Raw genomic sequence first — 18,335 nt, 5'->3', positions numbered from 1 at the left:
ATTATAAATAACACTGATTGCATTGGGAACTAATGTAGCACAAGAGGAGTAATAACCCTTCTCTTTGTTCCGAAAGACTTAGGCAGGCATTTTGTTTAAGCAGTAAATACGTGTAGTAGAAACTGATACTTCTTAATTTTGCACTTAATGGATATTGGCTGCCATCAAACAACTTGGAGTAATTAGTAGTTGTGGTTGTAAGAAGCCCCAGGACTGATGAAGTGTCAAGCAGCAGGTAAGGGCTGGTCTGAAGGGCAGTCTTTAATCTGTCACGGGTCCCAGAAGGATTAAAGGTTGTGCGGAGCATTTCTCGGTTTAAACAAGCGATGTCTCTTACTGCAAGTTCACTTGAAAGTCTTGGAAATACACATCTAACCTGATAAAATATTAAAAACCACTTGAGCGTTTCATGTCTCGGGACCTGACTAGCAGTTAGGAAGAACTATTATAGTGTGCTCTGAATGGGGAAGAGGAGACAGACAGTGTTCCCTTGTACGGGGTGGTAGCTGAGTATTTAAGTAATAGCATATGATTAACACATGAGAAAGAAAAATGGTGATAAAAGCAATTTATGAAGCCTGACATGAACCTTCAACATTTACTTTTAGGTGTGTTTCCTTTTCAATCAGATTGATGAGTGATGACAGCAGAATATAATCTCTCTGGTAGATTTTTTTTGAAATAGTTATGCTCTTTACTGGAATTATATTTTATTGAGGTTATTTGTGATATTTGCCTAGTTAAACTTTTGTGAGTATAAGGAGCTATCATGGTGAATAATCCTTAAAATATCTTTGCTTTTGGTCTGCTGTTCATGTGTTGTTGACCAATAATGTCAGTTCTGACAAACAAAATTAATTTTGATAAAATAGGTATTTCGATAATTTGATTTTTGGCATGTCTTTTACTAGAAAATGGACAAGTCGATTCATTGCATCCAAAGCTGGTCCATACATCTTAAGGCATATCTTCCTGTAATTCCTTAAAAATCTTTCTGAGGGTGCATGGTTTTAAGGATTTAGGCATTCTTATTATTCTTTTGTTGATAAACTGGAGGATTGAAGGATGGGCATGATACAGTTAATTAACTTTTACAGGTTCAGATTTTGCTGCGCTTGGGGACAGGCTCCCCTTTTGGAGACGTTAATAAATGGCTGGTTTTCTGGAATACTGCACTCTTCCTGCTTCCTTTCATTACATTCGCCAAGGTTCCACTAGATGAGACATTTGCAGTCTTAAGACTTCCTGCCGAGGTTCAGACTTTGTATTTTTGAGATTGAAGCTGTCGTGTTCATGAAACTACTTAATTAGAAACACATTCATTTCGGTGCATGCAGGAGGAGCCTTGAGCGGCACAGCCAGGCACGCGAGGAAGTTGAGCATTTGTGCAGCTGGCAGCTAAACCAATGGTTTATACTTTGAATATAAAATTACTGGGTATTTTCTTGCTCCTGGAATGTGGCCATTGGAAATGAAGAGATGTGGGTGAAAGAGATGGCATTTGTCGCAAATAAAACACGCAAAATGACAAATAAAAATACTCCTCAGTTGAGCAGCAATCCATATGTAGTAAGTGTGTATCATGTTGTATGGTAAAAATTCCTGTCCGAGAACTTGGATGTATGTTCTGGTTCTCACCTGTGGAATTCCCAAGGAAGCAGAACCTTCAAGATTCGTACCAAGTTAGTTTCAGATTGGAGAGTCCCTCCACGCTCTCTGCCGTGAGGTGCTGCATTGGGTGAGGCTGGGGCAGGGGCGTTCTCGCTGGCCTCGGCACTTCGGTGAGCTGTGATGTGGTACACGGCACTTCGGTGTGCTGCAACTGGACTTGTAAGGGGGTTTTGAAGTTATATACATTTAATGTCTTCAAAAAGAAGCGAAGTGTTTTCATGTAGAATGTCTACTACAGAGGCTGTTTTCCATCTCTTGGTCAGCATCCAGCAGAGTAGCAGTTTTAGGGGGTATATTAATAAACATAATAAATATTAATATGCACATCAGTAAATACTTTTTTTTTTTTAAAGGTATTTCTCATGAAAATGAGAAGCAGAGTGATTTTTGCTGGTCTGGCGTCTTGCAGTAGTTTTTTCAGCACTGTACTTCTCTTACTGAGCAGTAGGCACCGGCTTATAAAAGCAATATGGGAGATATTTTAATCCAAGGCAGTACAGTGACATTTCTCTCATTTTTTCATCTGAAGTTGAAAATGAGCTCTTTGAGCTTCTGTATCCAAAATGAAATGAAGCTTTATTTTAAAAGTTGTGTCTGTCTGTGTGCTTTCCATTTAACAGGCAGTATATGCCATATTTGCAATTAGCAGCTTTGGCATCCTCTTTGATGTGTTCTAATAAGCAGTGCAAATATAAGCTTTCCCTCATTAGTTGAGTGGGAGTCCTGTAATAAGCTTAATATTAGAAATACTGTATACACAAAGATACAACTTCCATTCAGTATTTCTTGTGTTATATAGTCCGTGTTGGTGTTTGCTAACGTCATGGAAGAGAAGACTGAAAAGATCAATCTTTCGCTTAAATGTTAGCGCTGTTTGGTAGCAGAAGGACCGCTCCCGCGCTTGAGGCTACGGGTTTGGCCCAGAGCCTCTTGGTGTATTGGCGTTTTGTGTTCTGAAGGGAATAATGGTATTGGCGTATATCCCGGGAACTCTGGAGTTAATCAGAATCTTCAAAAGTAATTTTTGTATTTTTCTTTTGTAAATGTATACATTTCAAGAGTTGCACTTAAAAATAAATTATTTAAAATGTGTCTGGACCCATATTCAAAGGATTTAAAACTAGTAGTAAAGGTGATATGTATACATTAAATGAACCACTTAACACTGCAACAGGACCAATTTTTCTAAAGAATACTCCTAGAAAAAGTATGGGTATTTTTTTTGAATATTATAATAACCCATTTTGTTTAGTTTTTTAGATGACCCCAGTATTATAGATATATTTAATAGCTGTCCTTATGTACCTACCTTAACTAAGTCACTTAGAAATTCTGATGTCAAGAAAAAGTAGTCTTACAGTAGTGAGAGGATATTGCATAGTAAAAAAAGACTTTCAAATATGGAATAAAATTTTCTTCACATGTGGTTTGTTTATATATATATAATATTTTTTTTTAAGCAAAATCTAATCCAGTATGCTGGTATTTTCCTGTAGCTAATTTTATAAGTCATATGTGTTAATCCAGTGTTACGAGAATGTAAAGCTAGGTTTTTTTCCTCTTTGCAGTGCCCCAATGCCCTACCTCATTGGAATACATTTAAGTTTGATGGAGGTAAGTCTTTCTCACCATTTCTGAAACTATATATAGTTTTATGATTTAGAGCCAAGTTCTGCAAGCAATTATACATTCATTCATATGCTTAAAAATTAAATAATACTGTTAATTTAGGAGTGCTGGGAGAACTGAAGTTAAGCACACATGATAATGTTAAATCTTAAGGGAGTCTTACTTGGTACCTTGTGCTCTTTGGGCACTTCCTCGGTTCAGTGCAGCAGTCGGTGACGAGCTCACGTGTTCCCCTCCCCATCCTGTCGCTTCATTTCATCACGTTACTGCCTTAGTTTGACTCTGTATTCACAAAGGCAGAGTCGATATTAAACCAAAATGTTGACAGTTACAGTTCTCTTTTAGGCTTTTGCAGACAGATTGTAATTTTTTTAATGTTCAAAAGATCTGAAAAGAAGGAACTTGCTGTTAATGTTAACACAAAGCTGGCAGAAAACCAGCCCTCACAGAAAGCTTCACACATAAACAATTCAGAGTAACTCCTGTGACTTTTTAAAAACTCTAAAAGTGGAAATAGCACATTTGCTTTTGCTTCCAGGACTGGTGAAAGGGTTGATGACTTTCCTCAAAAGTATCTGGAGGACAACATAAGCTATTAATTTAGATCCCTGTGAAAACCTGAGTCCTTACTAATCGTGCCCCTTTCCAGAGGGAGCTGCCCTGCGTGGGGTTGCTCCGGGTGGAAGGTGTCGCTGCCCGGGATGTTCCCTCCGGGAGGCTCTGCGGGAGGCCGGCAGCCTGGGACCCCAAACGCCCTGGGAAGTTACTTGACCTGTGTCCCTGCTTTAGAGACCTGTGTGTGGAAATGCAGGCTTACTGCGTAGGATACATAACAATTCACATCACATAATGTAATGTGTATTACTAGAGTATTTGTTCTTAAATTGTCCATAAAAATGTGTAATTGCTCTGGAAATACGGATCAAACACATTCTTTTACTAGGGCAGATGTATGTAATAATGATCCTCTATCTTTTTATGTGTTAAAAATTAGGCTAGTGTGCTGTATAACTTCCCCCTTTTTCCAGCATTAATGTGAAGAAATTTTAGTCTGAAGTCACTTTTTTGGTGAGAAGCTAGATGGAATATGCAGGACCCCTTTTTTTTCTTTTGTTTTCCTTACCATTCTGGGTACAAATGATGGTTTTATGCCCTTTACACTGCTAAATAAAGTACAGAATTGCAGTACAGTGTGTTAGTGAATAAGCAATTATTTTAAAAGTCAACGTGTACATTTGTTTGCACATCATATGGTTGTGTTAGAGGGGTTTCTGATAATTGCCCTTGAATACTGCATAGACAAGACAGCATGAATATCTAGGAAGACATAGCCTAGCATATATTTTTCATATTGATCGAGAAACTTTGTGCCCCATATCTGTACCAGGTAATCGTTGGCATGCTTCTTATGCTATCTGTCTATTTGAAAAAGAAGGAAGAGACCTGGTAGAGGACAGGATAATATCTCAATACAGATACTTATCAGCTTTCACAATATTTTTGCTCACAAGGAGCTGCGCGGTTAGCCCGGCAATGGGTATAGAAAAAAAATTAATAGTTACACCTCGGAGTTGCTTTGCATGATGTCTCACTCCTGCCCGGCTCCATAAACCCAGCACCTCTTCCTTTGTCTCGGATTCTCAGACTGCAGGGCTCTGAAGGCCTTCCAAACTCCATCTGTAAAAACTCAAAAAAAGGACTTGTTCCCGGAGAAGCCAATTTTCATCCGTTTTAGTAACTTGTGAAAAAATCTGTTTAGTACTAAATCCAGTATGGCTTTTGAATAGCCGGAGATTCTGGAACACAGACACGCTTTGGCAAAGTACGGTTATTCAAAGTGCCTTATGAAATAAATTAAATAAATAAAACAAACTGTCTTTTCTCCTTCCTCTGCTCTTAAGAATAAATTGAATACTTCCAGAGAGAAATGCATCTTCCAGCTAACTGTGTGTTTTTTCCATTGAAAAACAAAATAAAATCACGCAGTGGGCTACTGTATCTGTTTATTGGCAAGTACTGCATAATTTTTCTGTGCCTTGGGCAAAGGAAAGGTGATATTTGTCAAATGAGCTAGACAATTACTACGTTACCTCTTTGTTTGGTTTTGATGCTGAAAGCTTACTCTCTCTCCTTTTCTTCACATGTAGGTATAAAATTCTATGCTTTTTTGGTTAGAATAACAACTTAGTAGCAACAACAATTTTTTTTCCTCATGATCTGTCAGTTGTGTATTTTTAAAAATACAATGTATTAATTTTTCCGTATCAATATAATTTTATGAACTACAACTAAAACCCACTGTCATTATCCAGTATTCATTTTTCATTAAATGCTGACATTTCAGCAAATAGATCTTTAAAAGTGTTTTGTTAATCCACGAGTTCCAGTCTCAGGATAAGGGAGTGATTCCCCGGTCTTCTATTCAAGTTAAGACAGGGGGACTCTTTATCTTCTGTAGAGCCCATGGGAGCAATTGCATCGGCTCACGGTTCTGCTCCAGCAGCTCCAATTGCAGAATTTGTCATTGTTGCGTAAATGTTAGTGGAAGCCTAAACTTGTGCAGGGAAAGCTGTGGTCTAAAGGGAAGGGTGAATTTGGAATGTAGGAAAAACCCCCAATATTCTAGCTTTAGTGTTGTTTCTGTGGGTTTTTGCTATACCTGTCTTGGAGTGGGTGCTCTGGAAGAAATATAGCAGAAATGTTAATGATTTTAAACAAAATACACCCTCTCGCCTCAAAAGATTTTTTCCAAACCACTGTGTATCTTAAAGTTAGTTTGCAGTTTCCCGTGTTACATGGGGTCTCTGTAGAAGGAGCAGTTATTTTAATGGAAAATGACAAATTTTTCTTATGATTAAAATATCAAGCGTATCCATTGACTGTTAAATCTAATTTGCTGTGACTGAAATGTTCTCCAGTGAGATAAGATAATCTCCTGTTATAGGTCAGAGGGCTCCAACTGATTTATGAGGGGAAATCTTGGTAGAAAATATAGAGCTGTGTTTTGTGCTCTTATTTTTCAGCTTTTCTATCATCACCTAGTTAGTCATTCTTTATAAGATTTCCATTTAGCAATCCATAAAGTGACTTCAAAGAAGGCTAAAAGTTTATAAGCTGTTGGATAGGCAAGGCTGGAGCTATCACATGAATAATGGAACGTGCTTACGGAACTAATTGAATTCATATTAGATGAAGATAAGTACTTAATACTGATAAATAACGAGATAGGAAAATTAAACTCTATCAACCGAACACACCCCTTTGAAAACCTTGTTTTATTTTCTACCTGCATACTGTATGCTATTTTAGCATTCAAATTATATTAAATTGACCTTTTTGTTATAAGTGGTGTCAAACTTATGTCTTTTACATTTTGTCATAGTAAACGATTGTTTCAGCAACTGTTTCTGTAGGGAAGGTTATTAGTGTGATGGCGCTGATGGAAGAGGAATGCCCTTGACCTAGTAGACTACCGACTGGAATTTAGGCACATGTGGGTTTGATTAAGCGGTGGGACGGTCCCGTTTGGCTGTCAGATGCTGAGCTGCCGGCAGTATCCTCCTCTGGGCCCGGCGTCCAGCCAGTCGAGTAACAATAATGCCCACCCTTATCACGGTCTCTTCGAGGCACAAAACTAACCTTAAGAGTTAAAGTTAATGCTTAGAAAAGTATTTCTTATCTTCTTTTTTAATATTCCAGTCCCTCAAAGGCTTTTTCTGGGACTTAGAATTTTAATTCTTGCAAGATCATCCAGAAGGAATTTGTGTGTGAAACCACATTGCGTTTGTCAGAGTGATTTTCTAACATTTTTCCTAAACGTAAAGGACAGCTGTGCATATCAAAACCAATACGAGCAGATCTTGGGTTTATTTTAATCTGGTACGAGTAAATATGTTCATGTTAGGAAAAGAAGGTTCACTAAAATTCATGCTGTCTTTAATACGCTAGGACATGGCAGCTGGTCTCACTTTGTGTCGATGGTCTCTCGCTTGCGTGGGGAGATGAGTGGAGAGCTGGGGGTTCACTCCGCTCAACCCCCCGCGCATGTTCTGGCAGCACTTTCTGACATATTTCCCTGGTGTTTCTCAGCTGGGCGTGAGGATGCTCTGTTCGTGGCCCAGTCTGAGAATGCGCCGGTCAGCGTGCATGCGGTCTGAGCTAACGAACTCTGAGACACAGGGTACATCGGCTTGGGCCTCGTCCTGACTGTGCCACATGGCTTCCCCTTGCCGCAGAAGTCTCCCTGAGAAGTCATTGGCCACTGGCATCTCCCAGTGGTAGTGTTGTTAATTATATTTTTTGATTGGGGTAAGGAGTCATATTTAGCTTTTTCCATATACTTAGTAAATCACTGCCTTTTCTAGCTATAACTGAAGACGTGTAGCTTTTTTACACGGTTTAAATGAAGGGCTTATATGTATACTTAAATACAGGTCTTCAAAAAACTAAATGTAATTTAGTCACTCACAAATATTATAAATATGGTTGTACGTGGTTTCAGGAGTATTGATAAAAATGCATTTCAAAATATGACAAATTACATATGGAATTTCTTTTATCCAGTTATTGGAAAAATGAAGATAATAAGTGTGTTTTAGTAAGAGATTCTCTGTGTGTGGATGTTTGAGGTGTAAGTTTTAAGACAGACAAACACTGCAGTACCAAGTAGACTTACCAGTAAGAAGGTTTTTCTTCGTTGTGCAGTCGCGTTAGGCCAGCGCTAGTGATGTTTGTCACTCAGTTGGCAACAGCTGCTTGTGATAAGGATCTGGAGCATCACCTGTACAGGATCAGGGTACCGCACGTCAAGGCTGGGCGATGGGCGGAAGAGTGGGAGATGCACGGGAGGGGGCCGCAGCCCACCTGCTGTGCCCAGATCAAAGGGCTGGGGGGTCAGGGGGCACATCCAGCTTAACCAGATTTGTCTGTTGAATAGCTATTTCAGATTGTAAATCTAAGGGTGATTTCATTAAGTCCTTCTGGCTGCTGTTGGGGCATGAAATAATAAAATTTTATATCCGTTGCCTTTCCTGCTTCTGGCAGCCAGATTGACACATTGTTGTCTGCAGCGTTGTGGTGTTTTTCTTAAGAAAATAAATGGAAACTATTAACTAAGTAGAGACAAGTCATTAAGCAAATGGATTTTAGACTTGTTGTGAATTATGCTTTCATAATAATTTCAAATATAATATAGAAACTAACTACTAAAAATGTTAGGTTTTGTTCTGCCTTTCCAAAGGGATTTGTGGACGGTACATTTTCTTTTTTCTGATACAATATTTTTTAATATGTTGATCACATTTGTATCTGGTTATGAAACCTCATGATCAACTTGGTTTATGTTTTGGCACCACTTTAGCCATGAAGTTATGCAAACCCATTTTTCAAGGGGGGAGGAGGGCGGTGTTTGTTTTTTTTTCTTTTTAAATGAACTATTCAATACAATTATTCATCTGAAAGAAATTTAACTTAAGATTTTTTTTTTAATGGTAGGAAATGCAAAAACTGCCAACTGTAGACAGAGATAATAAAATAACATTTAGTATAAAGTCATGTTAGTATTATCGATGACTATTGCTTCTAGCATGTGATCCGAGTGAAACAGAGGCACACCCCTTAATGCTTCTATTAGAGCATAGTTTCTTGGAGTTTTTGCAAACTTTCACATAAAACATTTAAATTACTTCAAGTGTTTGGCTGCTTGTGAGCAGGACAGACGCACTAACTGCTGCTTATTTACTGACCTGGTGTTTAAGGCCCCCTGGAGTTTGTTTGAAAAGTTAAGAGATTTTCACAGTAAAGGTGCCATTTCTGAAATTTAAAGTGCTCTTTTCACCAGGAGATAAGTTCTCTCTGATTAAGTCAGTAATTCTTACTAAGCCATGTTTATAGAGGCCATAAACAATGGGTTCAGTGTGCTTGTTAAACCAGCTTTCCATACCTCTCCACTCTTTTAAAAAGAGACATTTAAAATAAAAGGCAGGTGTAGATGTTAGTTCGATTTGATGGTTTTTACATGATTAATTATGGCTACAAGTGATTTGGTAAGGATGGTTACGAAAGGTTTACAGTAGTGATATGTGATGCATGTTTTCACTGAATCACTTCTTTTGACTCAGCAAATCCCTTGTCTGTAGTAAAATATTACAAGGAAACTGTAATGTTCATATTTCCTCTTGTTCTTTGCTTCCCCACATTTTTTTCAGCAATATAATCCATTCTGTGTAACAGGTATCGCTTTATTTGTAAAATTTTGTTTAGATATTCAGGAAGTTGTGAAATATGGAACACAACTGTATGTGGCTTAGTGACTGCCTCTTCGTATTTTGAGAAAATTACAACTGTACCTGTCAAAATGATCTACGTGTAGTTGCGATTCATAGAGCCCAATGGGATTTAATGTGAGAAATGCAGTTGGATGCTGGGAATGTTCACTAACATTCCAACAAGAGAGTAAATACTTTTATTTCCAGGTCAGGTGGGCTGATAAGGTACTATGTTTAGCAAAAGAACCATTTGATTATTTGAGAGAGGCCCTTACAACTATCCGATAATACCTTTATCAAAGATTATAGTGAAAGGAAAGATGATAGAAACAAATAAGGATTAAGATGAACTGGCCAATCTACATTTCTCTAGGATGAGCCACAGTTGGACCACTGCAAAATTATATTTTTTTCAAATGCATTGCAAGACAGATGCTATAAATCAAGTTAGTCTCAAGTGTTTTATTAAATTTTAGGGTTTCTCTCCAGGGAAATCCACTGTCTTAATAAAAATATTGAGAAGTTTTAAAGTAAGGTTGTGCTCTTCCCACTGTAGAGGTATAGCACAGCGGAATTGAATCTTAACCTTCCTTTTGGATATGATTATTTCTGGGCTGTGTGTGGAGATGATTATGTTGAATTAGCATTTGTAGCCCTTGCCCCATGAGCAGCATCCTTTTGTACTGTCCTCCTTGAACAGCCGCTTGTCACAGGCCTGGTCTTTGCTACAGAAATCCCCGACTTTTTGCTGAGGGGAAGGTGCAGATTCATCACCAAAGTTACAGAAACACCCTCTGACAAGTTCAGGCATGTTTGTTGCTTCTTCGGTGGGAATCAAGAGAAGGTTTTAATTCCTTCTGTCTTGTCCTACTAGCACTCGATTTTGACAAGCTTCTGGCTTTGGTTAAGTACGTTGCAAGACCTTTTTGTTGGAGCTTTTTAGGCTCCTCTGAGTATAAGTGAGATTTTTAATTTTCTGAAACAGGAAGGAGCAAATCAGTTTGTCTGGTGCTTCCGGACTCCTAGAAGGAGCAAGACTCCTGGATTGCTTTAGAGTTTATCAGATGCAGCCAACAGAGTGACCTTTGGTTCCTGAAATGTAGAGGAAAGTACCTGGTGTGTCATGCAGTACTTGTGCTTTTTATATGGAAAGCATTAAACAGAATATTCTTTCATTTAAATGAAAGAAATTTCTCATGGAAGACCTAAACTTAAATGTCTACAAAGTGTTTTTTATAGTTGTTGGCTTTTCTTCCCCCCTAAGTACACAGCAGTTTTCTTTATAGACAGAGGACTGAGCCTTGAAAACTGAAGGTAATTATTTAGGTGCCTAAGGCTCAACTTTGCCATTGTTTTAGAGCTTTAGTTCCCTTCTTTTAAAGGAAACAATTCCCTCCACCCCACAAAACCTTAATTAAAAATTGAGTATGTTTTTGTTCATTTTCCTCCTCAGTAACTTGCATTTGGTCCTATGTGTAGGTATGTAGGTATTAAATGTTTGTTTACTGTGTCACTGGAAATTTAAAAAAAAAAAAAAATTCAATTTGCCTGTTAGTGGAAAAAGTGTTAAATATTTAAATGCTGCTCTGTTTCATATCAGTGATTCCTTTACTGTTGTTTAAGCAGGGAAATAAAGTCTGACAATGTTTAAATTTGCTTAGATCACCAATACCTTTAGACACTTAAAGTCAACGGTACTAATGATCGTTCCTTTTGAGAAGGAGGTTAGGCTTTCCTTTCCTCTTGTATGCCCATGAGCTGCTACGGATGATGTAAACACTCAAACTAGATTAGAGACATTTCTTTCTCTCAATTCATGGGAACAGGGTAAAAAGTTCAGACTTGGTGAACATGAAGAGACCAGGATGTGGTGGAGTTATTTTTCTTTTAGCTTTTTTAAATTTTAGTTATTTATTTATTACACTCTGGTAGTGTCCATTTTAGTTACAGACAAGTTTACAACTGTTATTTATTGGAGCTGCAAAATTCGACCTGGGATTTGGAAACCAATTTCCATCGCTGACTTACCGCAACTCTTACTCCTAGAAAAGCCCCTATTTATTGTATTTAAATGAATTTCTAGATATAAAAAGATATACTTGAAATTTTGCCTATGGTAGAAACTGCTAAATGTGCAAACAGGATATCAGAACTAAGATAAACGTCATAGAGGTGCTTGAAATAAATCTTCGTTTGAATAATCTCAAACAGTTACTCTCTAGTTTGAGAAATTTCGGTATGCACAATGTTAAGAACTTCCCTCTGCAAATTGAATGTTAGTTTTTCAGCATTGTGAAATGTGAATGAATAAAACAACTGATGTCAGAAAGACAGGAGTGTTGATTGTCTTTAAAATGCTTGAAGTTTTGTAATGCCATGATGTTCTGCCACAGCTTGTGTCCTTCATGCACAAGATTTAACTCTACATACTTATATTTTCCTTTCCCTTTTCTTGATTTTGCTCGTATTTAGAAAGTAAGAAATATGGCCCTGGAAGATGTAGTGATTCTAAATGTAGACACCAACACACTGGAAACCCCTTTTGATGACCTTCAGAGCCTTCCTAATGATGTGGTATGTATGAAGTGTATTATTCAGCTATTCCATTACTAAAAAGTGTAAATCCTTCTGACCTGTTCGGTTTGTAACTGAGGTGTCTCACCATCTTACTCTCGTTATTATAAGAAAACTGCTTTACCTCAGTTCTTTCCTGTTTGGAAGTGTTAAGCAGTGTTTGTTTGAACATTTGCAGACATATTTTTAAGCCTCCTAATGAAAATTAGCTAATGTGCACGTAAGCTGGAAAAGCTGCAACAACCCAGTTTCGGTTTTGGAATGATGTGATCAGCTTTCATCTAAAGAGTTAGTCTTTTATAGGGAAAAAAAAGATAAATGAAGACCATGTAGGTTACGGTACATCTGAACAGGAAACAAAAATTCAAACTTCTTTCTTCATGGCGTGAAAAAGTAGTACTACTTCAAACCGTCCTTATCTGTTCCATTAGGGGGAAAAAAAATCCTACATTTTAGATAACTTTTGTTTTCAAATGAGCTTTTTTTTCCTCGTGACTTCTTCCAGGTGAGTTTTAATGAACTTTTGCATTTTATGTCCTGAATTATGATATCAAATGGACTACTTCAGATTCACTTCTAGCACTGCTCGGTGCATATAATTTGGAACTTTCTTTCTTTCTTTACTTGATCTTTCCCTTTAATGAGAAAAATGCATCCAGCTTGGTACTTGCTGCTGTAACCGTCTTCACTAAAGCTGAGAGGGAAGAGCGGTAAAGTGAGTAAAAGCGTAAGAAGCTATTTTTAAGTCAGAGTGGAGGACTGTTTAGGAGAAAACAGCAGGGGAAAATCTGGATTTCTTTTACTAGTTCAAAATATTGTGCTGACAGTTAGATCTATACCTTTTTATGTGTAGTTGAGAAATAAAATTGATATGCAGGGAGCTCGATATAAGCTGGTTTATTTGAAGAAAAACTGAAGTACTGGTGAATACCCAGTGCTGCCTCCTGTGCCATCCCATATTTTTCTGCGATCTGTGGTGCGATCCATTCCTGGAAAACAGCGAGCTCTGGATAAAAGGTCCATCTTGATTGTGAACATTTTGGCTTTAGTCAAGCATTTAGTCTATAAAAGTTACTTCCATGAATTTTTCTGGCTTTATATAGTTTTTCATTTTGATTTCGCTCCCAGCATCCAAATCTGCCAGCTGGTCATCGCTCGTGCCATTATCCACAACCCGGGAATGACAGACTTGTAAATCTCATGGAATTATGTAAGAAATGTCTGGATACAGTGAGTGCGGGGCCTCAAACATGTATATGATTTGTCAACAATCAAGTATTATATTAGATTTTATGAGACTTCATTAAAGGAGCTGTTGTAGGCGCACTGTAGAACATCAGAAGAGACTTCACCAATAAACACAGAACTTCAAGCTTTGGAATGTAATAAATTTTAAGAGACTTCCTTCCTTTCATTATTTACTTTTACTTCACTTTTATAACAGTAAAGAGTTGTGTTTTATTAGTTCAAATTTCTTGATTCAGTTTTCCACAGGTCTATTTAAAAGCTACGTTTTATCTCGGAGGATGTTTGGAGCATAGCAGAGGAAGTGCTGCCAGCAAATTCAATTAACTGGCATGGCTCACAAATAGCGTACATGCTGTATTTTTTTTCACAACTGCTATATAAATACAGCTGGGATTAATATTTGTCGCAACAAAGCCTTAACTTGAATCATGTTGCATTGTGTAATTAATGTTTGGGATTGGTGTTTATGTCTTATTTAGCTTTGTTTCATTATTTTAGTTACCTAGATAATAAAGTATTCTCCTCTAGGTCTTTCCCTTTCCTCCAGACTGCTTAATATTTGGCTTTGACCACTAGAGAGCAGCTGCTCTTCTTTGCAAGAATTGAATTTCTGTCAGTTCTTTCATGCATCATGTGTTTGGAACTGTAAGTGGATCAAGTTGTTCATCTCAGCAGGGAGACTCTAAAGCCAATCCATTATACTTTTTTTTCTTTTTCTTTTTTTTGCTTTTGCTTCCCTGGGAGGATGGGGAGATTCTGGGAGTGTGTCTCCCCACTGGTCTCAGCCTAAACAGATGCATTTATGATCTGAGAAACTAAAAATGGCTTCAATTTCATGATCATAAATGGCTGTAATGTCAAACTATTCTGCCCGTTTTCCTACTTAACGTGAACAGTGAGCAATTCATGCGTTGCTGAATAGACACAAAATTTACTTTGCTAGATTAAATCTATCTATATTCAACAGTGAGGAGAAACAGCTTCTGAGTGATGCATTCACCATCAGGTAATTAATCCAGTGGAAAATTTTTAAAGCTGTTCCCCCTCTCCTTGAACGGCTTTTTTAATCAAGTAAAACAATGCCATGAAGTCCTCTGATTGTTTTAGAGCTTGAGGTAGTGAGTTGTGCTTGAGTTTCATGATAGTCCTGTTCCTACCTAAACTGTTGATTCTCAGAGATCGAGAATGAACATAAATCTTTTACTCCGCGGATCCAAACAGACATAGGTTACAGTGAAATGCCTTTCCAGTTAACACTTGTGTCACAGGAGCTGGGTAGCATTGAGGCAGTTCCAGGAGAATCAGATGAAGTCATTCCTTTCTCCGCTTTACCTCAGCAGTACCCGCTAGCAGTCAGACTCCCCGAACCGCTCAGGTCAGATCCCTGAAAATCAAGGTGTGTCCTACTGCATTACTGATTAACTATTCGAAATGTGAAAAACTGTCCCTCCTTCACCTTCTGCTTCTGGTATGTTGCTGAAAATCTGGCAGCATGAGAAGGCCCTGGGAAGTAACTTTCCTTTTAAAATAGTCAATATTAAAAAAAGAGATTTATTAAGGACTGTGATTACAATAAGTGCATCTGCTGCTGACAAGTCTCCTACACCACCGTCTGTGTTGCAAGGAATAGCAAAGAGGGGGTAGTAATTTTTTTTTATGCAACCCTTATGGATTTTTCATGTATTTCCAAATAAGTGTCATCTTCTAGTCTTAGTTGTAGTCAGAGCTTCATATTACAAGGAATAAAGCATAAGCTCGCTCTGTCAACTTGTAGTTTTTATTAAATGAAGCCCTGATGCAATGCAGTGTACTGCGCCAAAGAGATCTTGCATATCTGATGGCTGGGAGAGTATTGTAAATTTATGCTAGCCTAGGAATATCTGAGGCTGTCAGGAGTTTAGTTGTGTATGCTATTGTTGTCCGTTCATTAACAAGTTACCATGAGTAGGAAGCCTGTGTTACTGTTTTTCACTTAGTGGGAAATTAACTGCTTTCAGGACAGCCAGAAGTACTAAACTACAACTCTATAGCAGAGCCATTTTCTTAAAGGTGAATCCATTTTTATTTCCTACGCTGTGTTTGCAATAGAATGTTTCTTGCTTTATTCATGTTGACAACTGAAAAGCCTTGGACCTAATTAAAAGAATTTCCACTAGCACCTTTACTGAACCATTTCATTATGCTGCATTGCACAGATTGCATTTTGAAACATGGTGATAGTTTAAATCTGACCTTTAAACCTGAACTGCCAGAAGTATAAAAATCTTCTTTAAAAACACTCTCAGGGTAGTCTGCATGTATATGTGTCTGTTTGGCTAGAAATAATCTTCATATTGAGTGGTCATAGTCTTATTTTTTTAGAAATATTACTTCCTCTTTAGGCAGTAAACAATCATAATTCTGTTTGTATAATCTACTTTGGTTTATGTACTACTTTATTCCAGACTAAGCATGAATATTTTTTCCTTACCTGTTAGTCTCTTTAAATACGTTGTTGTTAATGTTTTGTGTTTTTTAAAAAACTATGGCATGCCCATTGCAATAGTCTTGATTGAAGGAGTAAAAGTGTGGCTATATAAACATCCTACAGTGTTCGATTTAGTCTTAAAAGAGAGCAAATGGTCTCAAAGCTTAAGGAATTAGCAAAATACCTACCGATATTCTACTTTTATACCAAATAGGGAAGCTGAAACACAGAAAGGCTGTGACTAGCCTTCTGAACTTTCAGTTTGTTGTGAAACAAAGCAGAGTCTTTTCCTTTATATAGATGGCAAGTTCCTTATCTTCACATGAATATTTAAAGAAAACCACTTATAAAAATGTTTGAGATGGATTTGGAAGTTACTCAGAGCTATAGACATTTTATTGCATTTTTAAGAACTACTGTTAAATGGTTTACATAAGTTAATACAGGAAATAAATGCATACATCATCCTTAGAATATCAGACTCCTTCAAACATGGAGGATAGGGGGAACATTTTGGAAGTCAGTTTGAACGTCTGGCCCATCGGCTTCTATTTTCTGAGGTATTATTCATATTCTTAGAAAATGCAGTTAGTTATGTTCACCACAACAAAATCTGGTTACTCTGTAAATAATATTCCTAGAGGGTTTCTTGCATAGTGTGAAGTATATATAGTTACCCCAATGGAGTTTTTCAGAGTAGCATTTGAAAAAGGAAGATTTGCTAGTTATTGGTAGAATTACTTTTGTTAAATTCATGATATGGATATTTATGGAGTCATTCATGTTCTTCTGCAAATCAAGATGACTGGGGATTCCCTGTCTTTCCTTCTGAAAGTGTGGCTCCTTCCTGTCTTCTGCATAAGGTATCTCATCAGGTTTTACACGTGGCATGACCGCATTCTCTAAAAGCAGTAGTTGAATTTCTTTCAAGAATCAGTGCCCAGATTGTTGTTTTCGTATTGTGACATGTTCTGTTAGATCTGCCTCAAAAACTTAGCTTGTCCTGGTTCTGTCTGCAACACCAAAAAATTGCTACTGACATAACTATTTGTTAATGATTTAACGTAACCTATAACCATTGCAGCACAGGCACAGCAAGCTTGATGTTAATCTTTGAAAGGGGTTTTTATCTCCTTTCCCAGCTTGTATTTGGGAAAGAAAAACGCTGTCACTAACAATAATATATAGATGCACAACCTTACTTCAGTAGTTACTGAGCTCTAAGCACTGTAAAAGAGACATCAAACTAAGTCAGAACCTTCTATGTGTATGAGAAATTCGGCAGCACAAAGAACAGTAATGGATAATCCTCTCAAACTTTAGCGCTTGGTGTACACAGAAAACCAAGAATATTCAGGTAACTTGGGTCATGGTAGTTTTAACTCTGCCTAAAATGTCTTTAGTTGATATTTGCTAAGTTGTGATGGGTAAGTGTGTGATTCAATGGTAAAGAGACCATTAGGGCTGTGTTTGCCTAAAGTGCAGCTCTGTGATCCTGAGGTAATTCAACACCTCCACAGTGGGAGAGGGCGGGGAGAGCCATCCCGGGCACAGGTGGTTTAGATCTCTTGAGAAACAGGAAGAAGAAACCCCTCAGTAGATACTGACCACTTTGAAGGACAGAATGTTGTTGTTAATTTGAGAATTTAAAAAAAAACTGCAGGGTTTATGTTCTTGATGGCGTGGGGTGTTGGCGGGGCCTGCAGGGCCTGTGCGAGGGAGGCCGGGGCTGGGCAGCACAGCCCGCCAGGCCCATGTGAGGGCAGGCTGAGGGGCGAGTACAAGGTGAGGAGGAAGAGGCCGTGGGGAGGAACAGTTATGGACTGACCACAAACATGACCCCTGTGTCCATCACCCTGCGCCGCTCAGGGAGGAGGTAGGGCAGTTGGGAATGGAGGGGGGAAGTTGAGCCGGGGAAAAGTAGGGGCAGGGGGGGAAGGTGTGTTGGTTTCTCTCCATCTGACTATTTTAATTGGCAATAAAGTAAATTAATTTCCCTAAGTCGAGTCTGTTTTGCCCGTGATGCTAATTGGTAGGTGATCTCCCTGCCTTTATCTTGGCCCACGAGCTGCTTCTTCGTGTTTCTCCCCCGGCGCTGCTGAGGCGGGGGAGCGGGAGAGCGGCTGGGTGGGTGTCTGGGTGCCAGCCAAGGAAAACCAGCATATGCATAAATAAAACTCTCATTTTGTTATTTTGCAAATACAGGGGAATATAGCTTTAAAAGGAAAAAAAAATTGTATTTCTAGCAAACAAATTTTTTCAGGCCTACAGAATTTTTCTTATCCTTGGTGGTGATGGATGGCCTGATTATGCAGAACAGTTCCTTTGTTAGTCTGATGTTTGAATTAATTTAGCTGGAATTCTTTCATGGATTCTAATCAAGAATGACATAGAATTTCATGGACTACCTTTAAAAGAGTATTCAACAGCATGTTAACGGTAGGAGGGAAAGTTGAAATGAAGCTTTTATTTTCCTCTTG

At 38.1% G+C, this 18,335-nt stretch overlaps 1 protein-coding gene across 10 annotated transcripts in view; it reads left to right on the top strand.

Moving 5' to 3' along the window:
- DENND1A (DENN domain containing 1A) overlaps positions 1 to 18,335 on the top strand; it is a 206,067-nt gene that overhangs the window by 110,153 nt on the left and 77,579 nt on the right. For all 10 annotated transcript variants that reach the window (XR_008469271.1, XM_054220418.1, XM_054220423.1 and 7 more), the window contains exons 11-12: positions 3,240 to 3,285; positions 12,039 to 12,140. Coding sequence is in view for 9 of the 10 variants with exons in the window: in XM_054220418.1 (XP_054076393.1) it covers positions 3,240 to 3,285; positions 12,039 to 12,140 (148 nt within the window). In the remaining variant the exon portion in view is untranslated. The remainder of the gene's footprint in view (positions 1 to 3,239; positions 3,286 to 12,038; positions 12,141 to 18,335) is intronic.

This window comes from Rissa tridactyla, chromosome 14 (assembly GCF_028500815.1).
Source record: "Rissa tridactyla isolate bRisTri1 chromosome 14, bRisTri1.patW.cur.20221130, whole genome shotgun sequence".
In the NCBI taxonomy this organism is placed as follows: Eukaryota; Metazoa; Chordata; class Aves; order Charadriiformes; family Laridae; genus Rissa; species Rissa tridactyla.
Note: the sequence above shows the minus strand (reverse complement) of the source record. Positions and strands in the feature narration are given on the sequence as shown.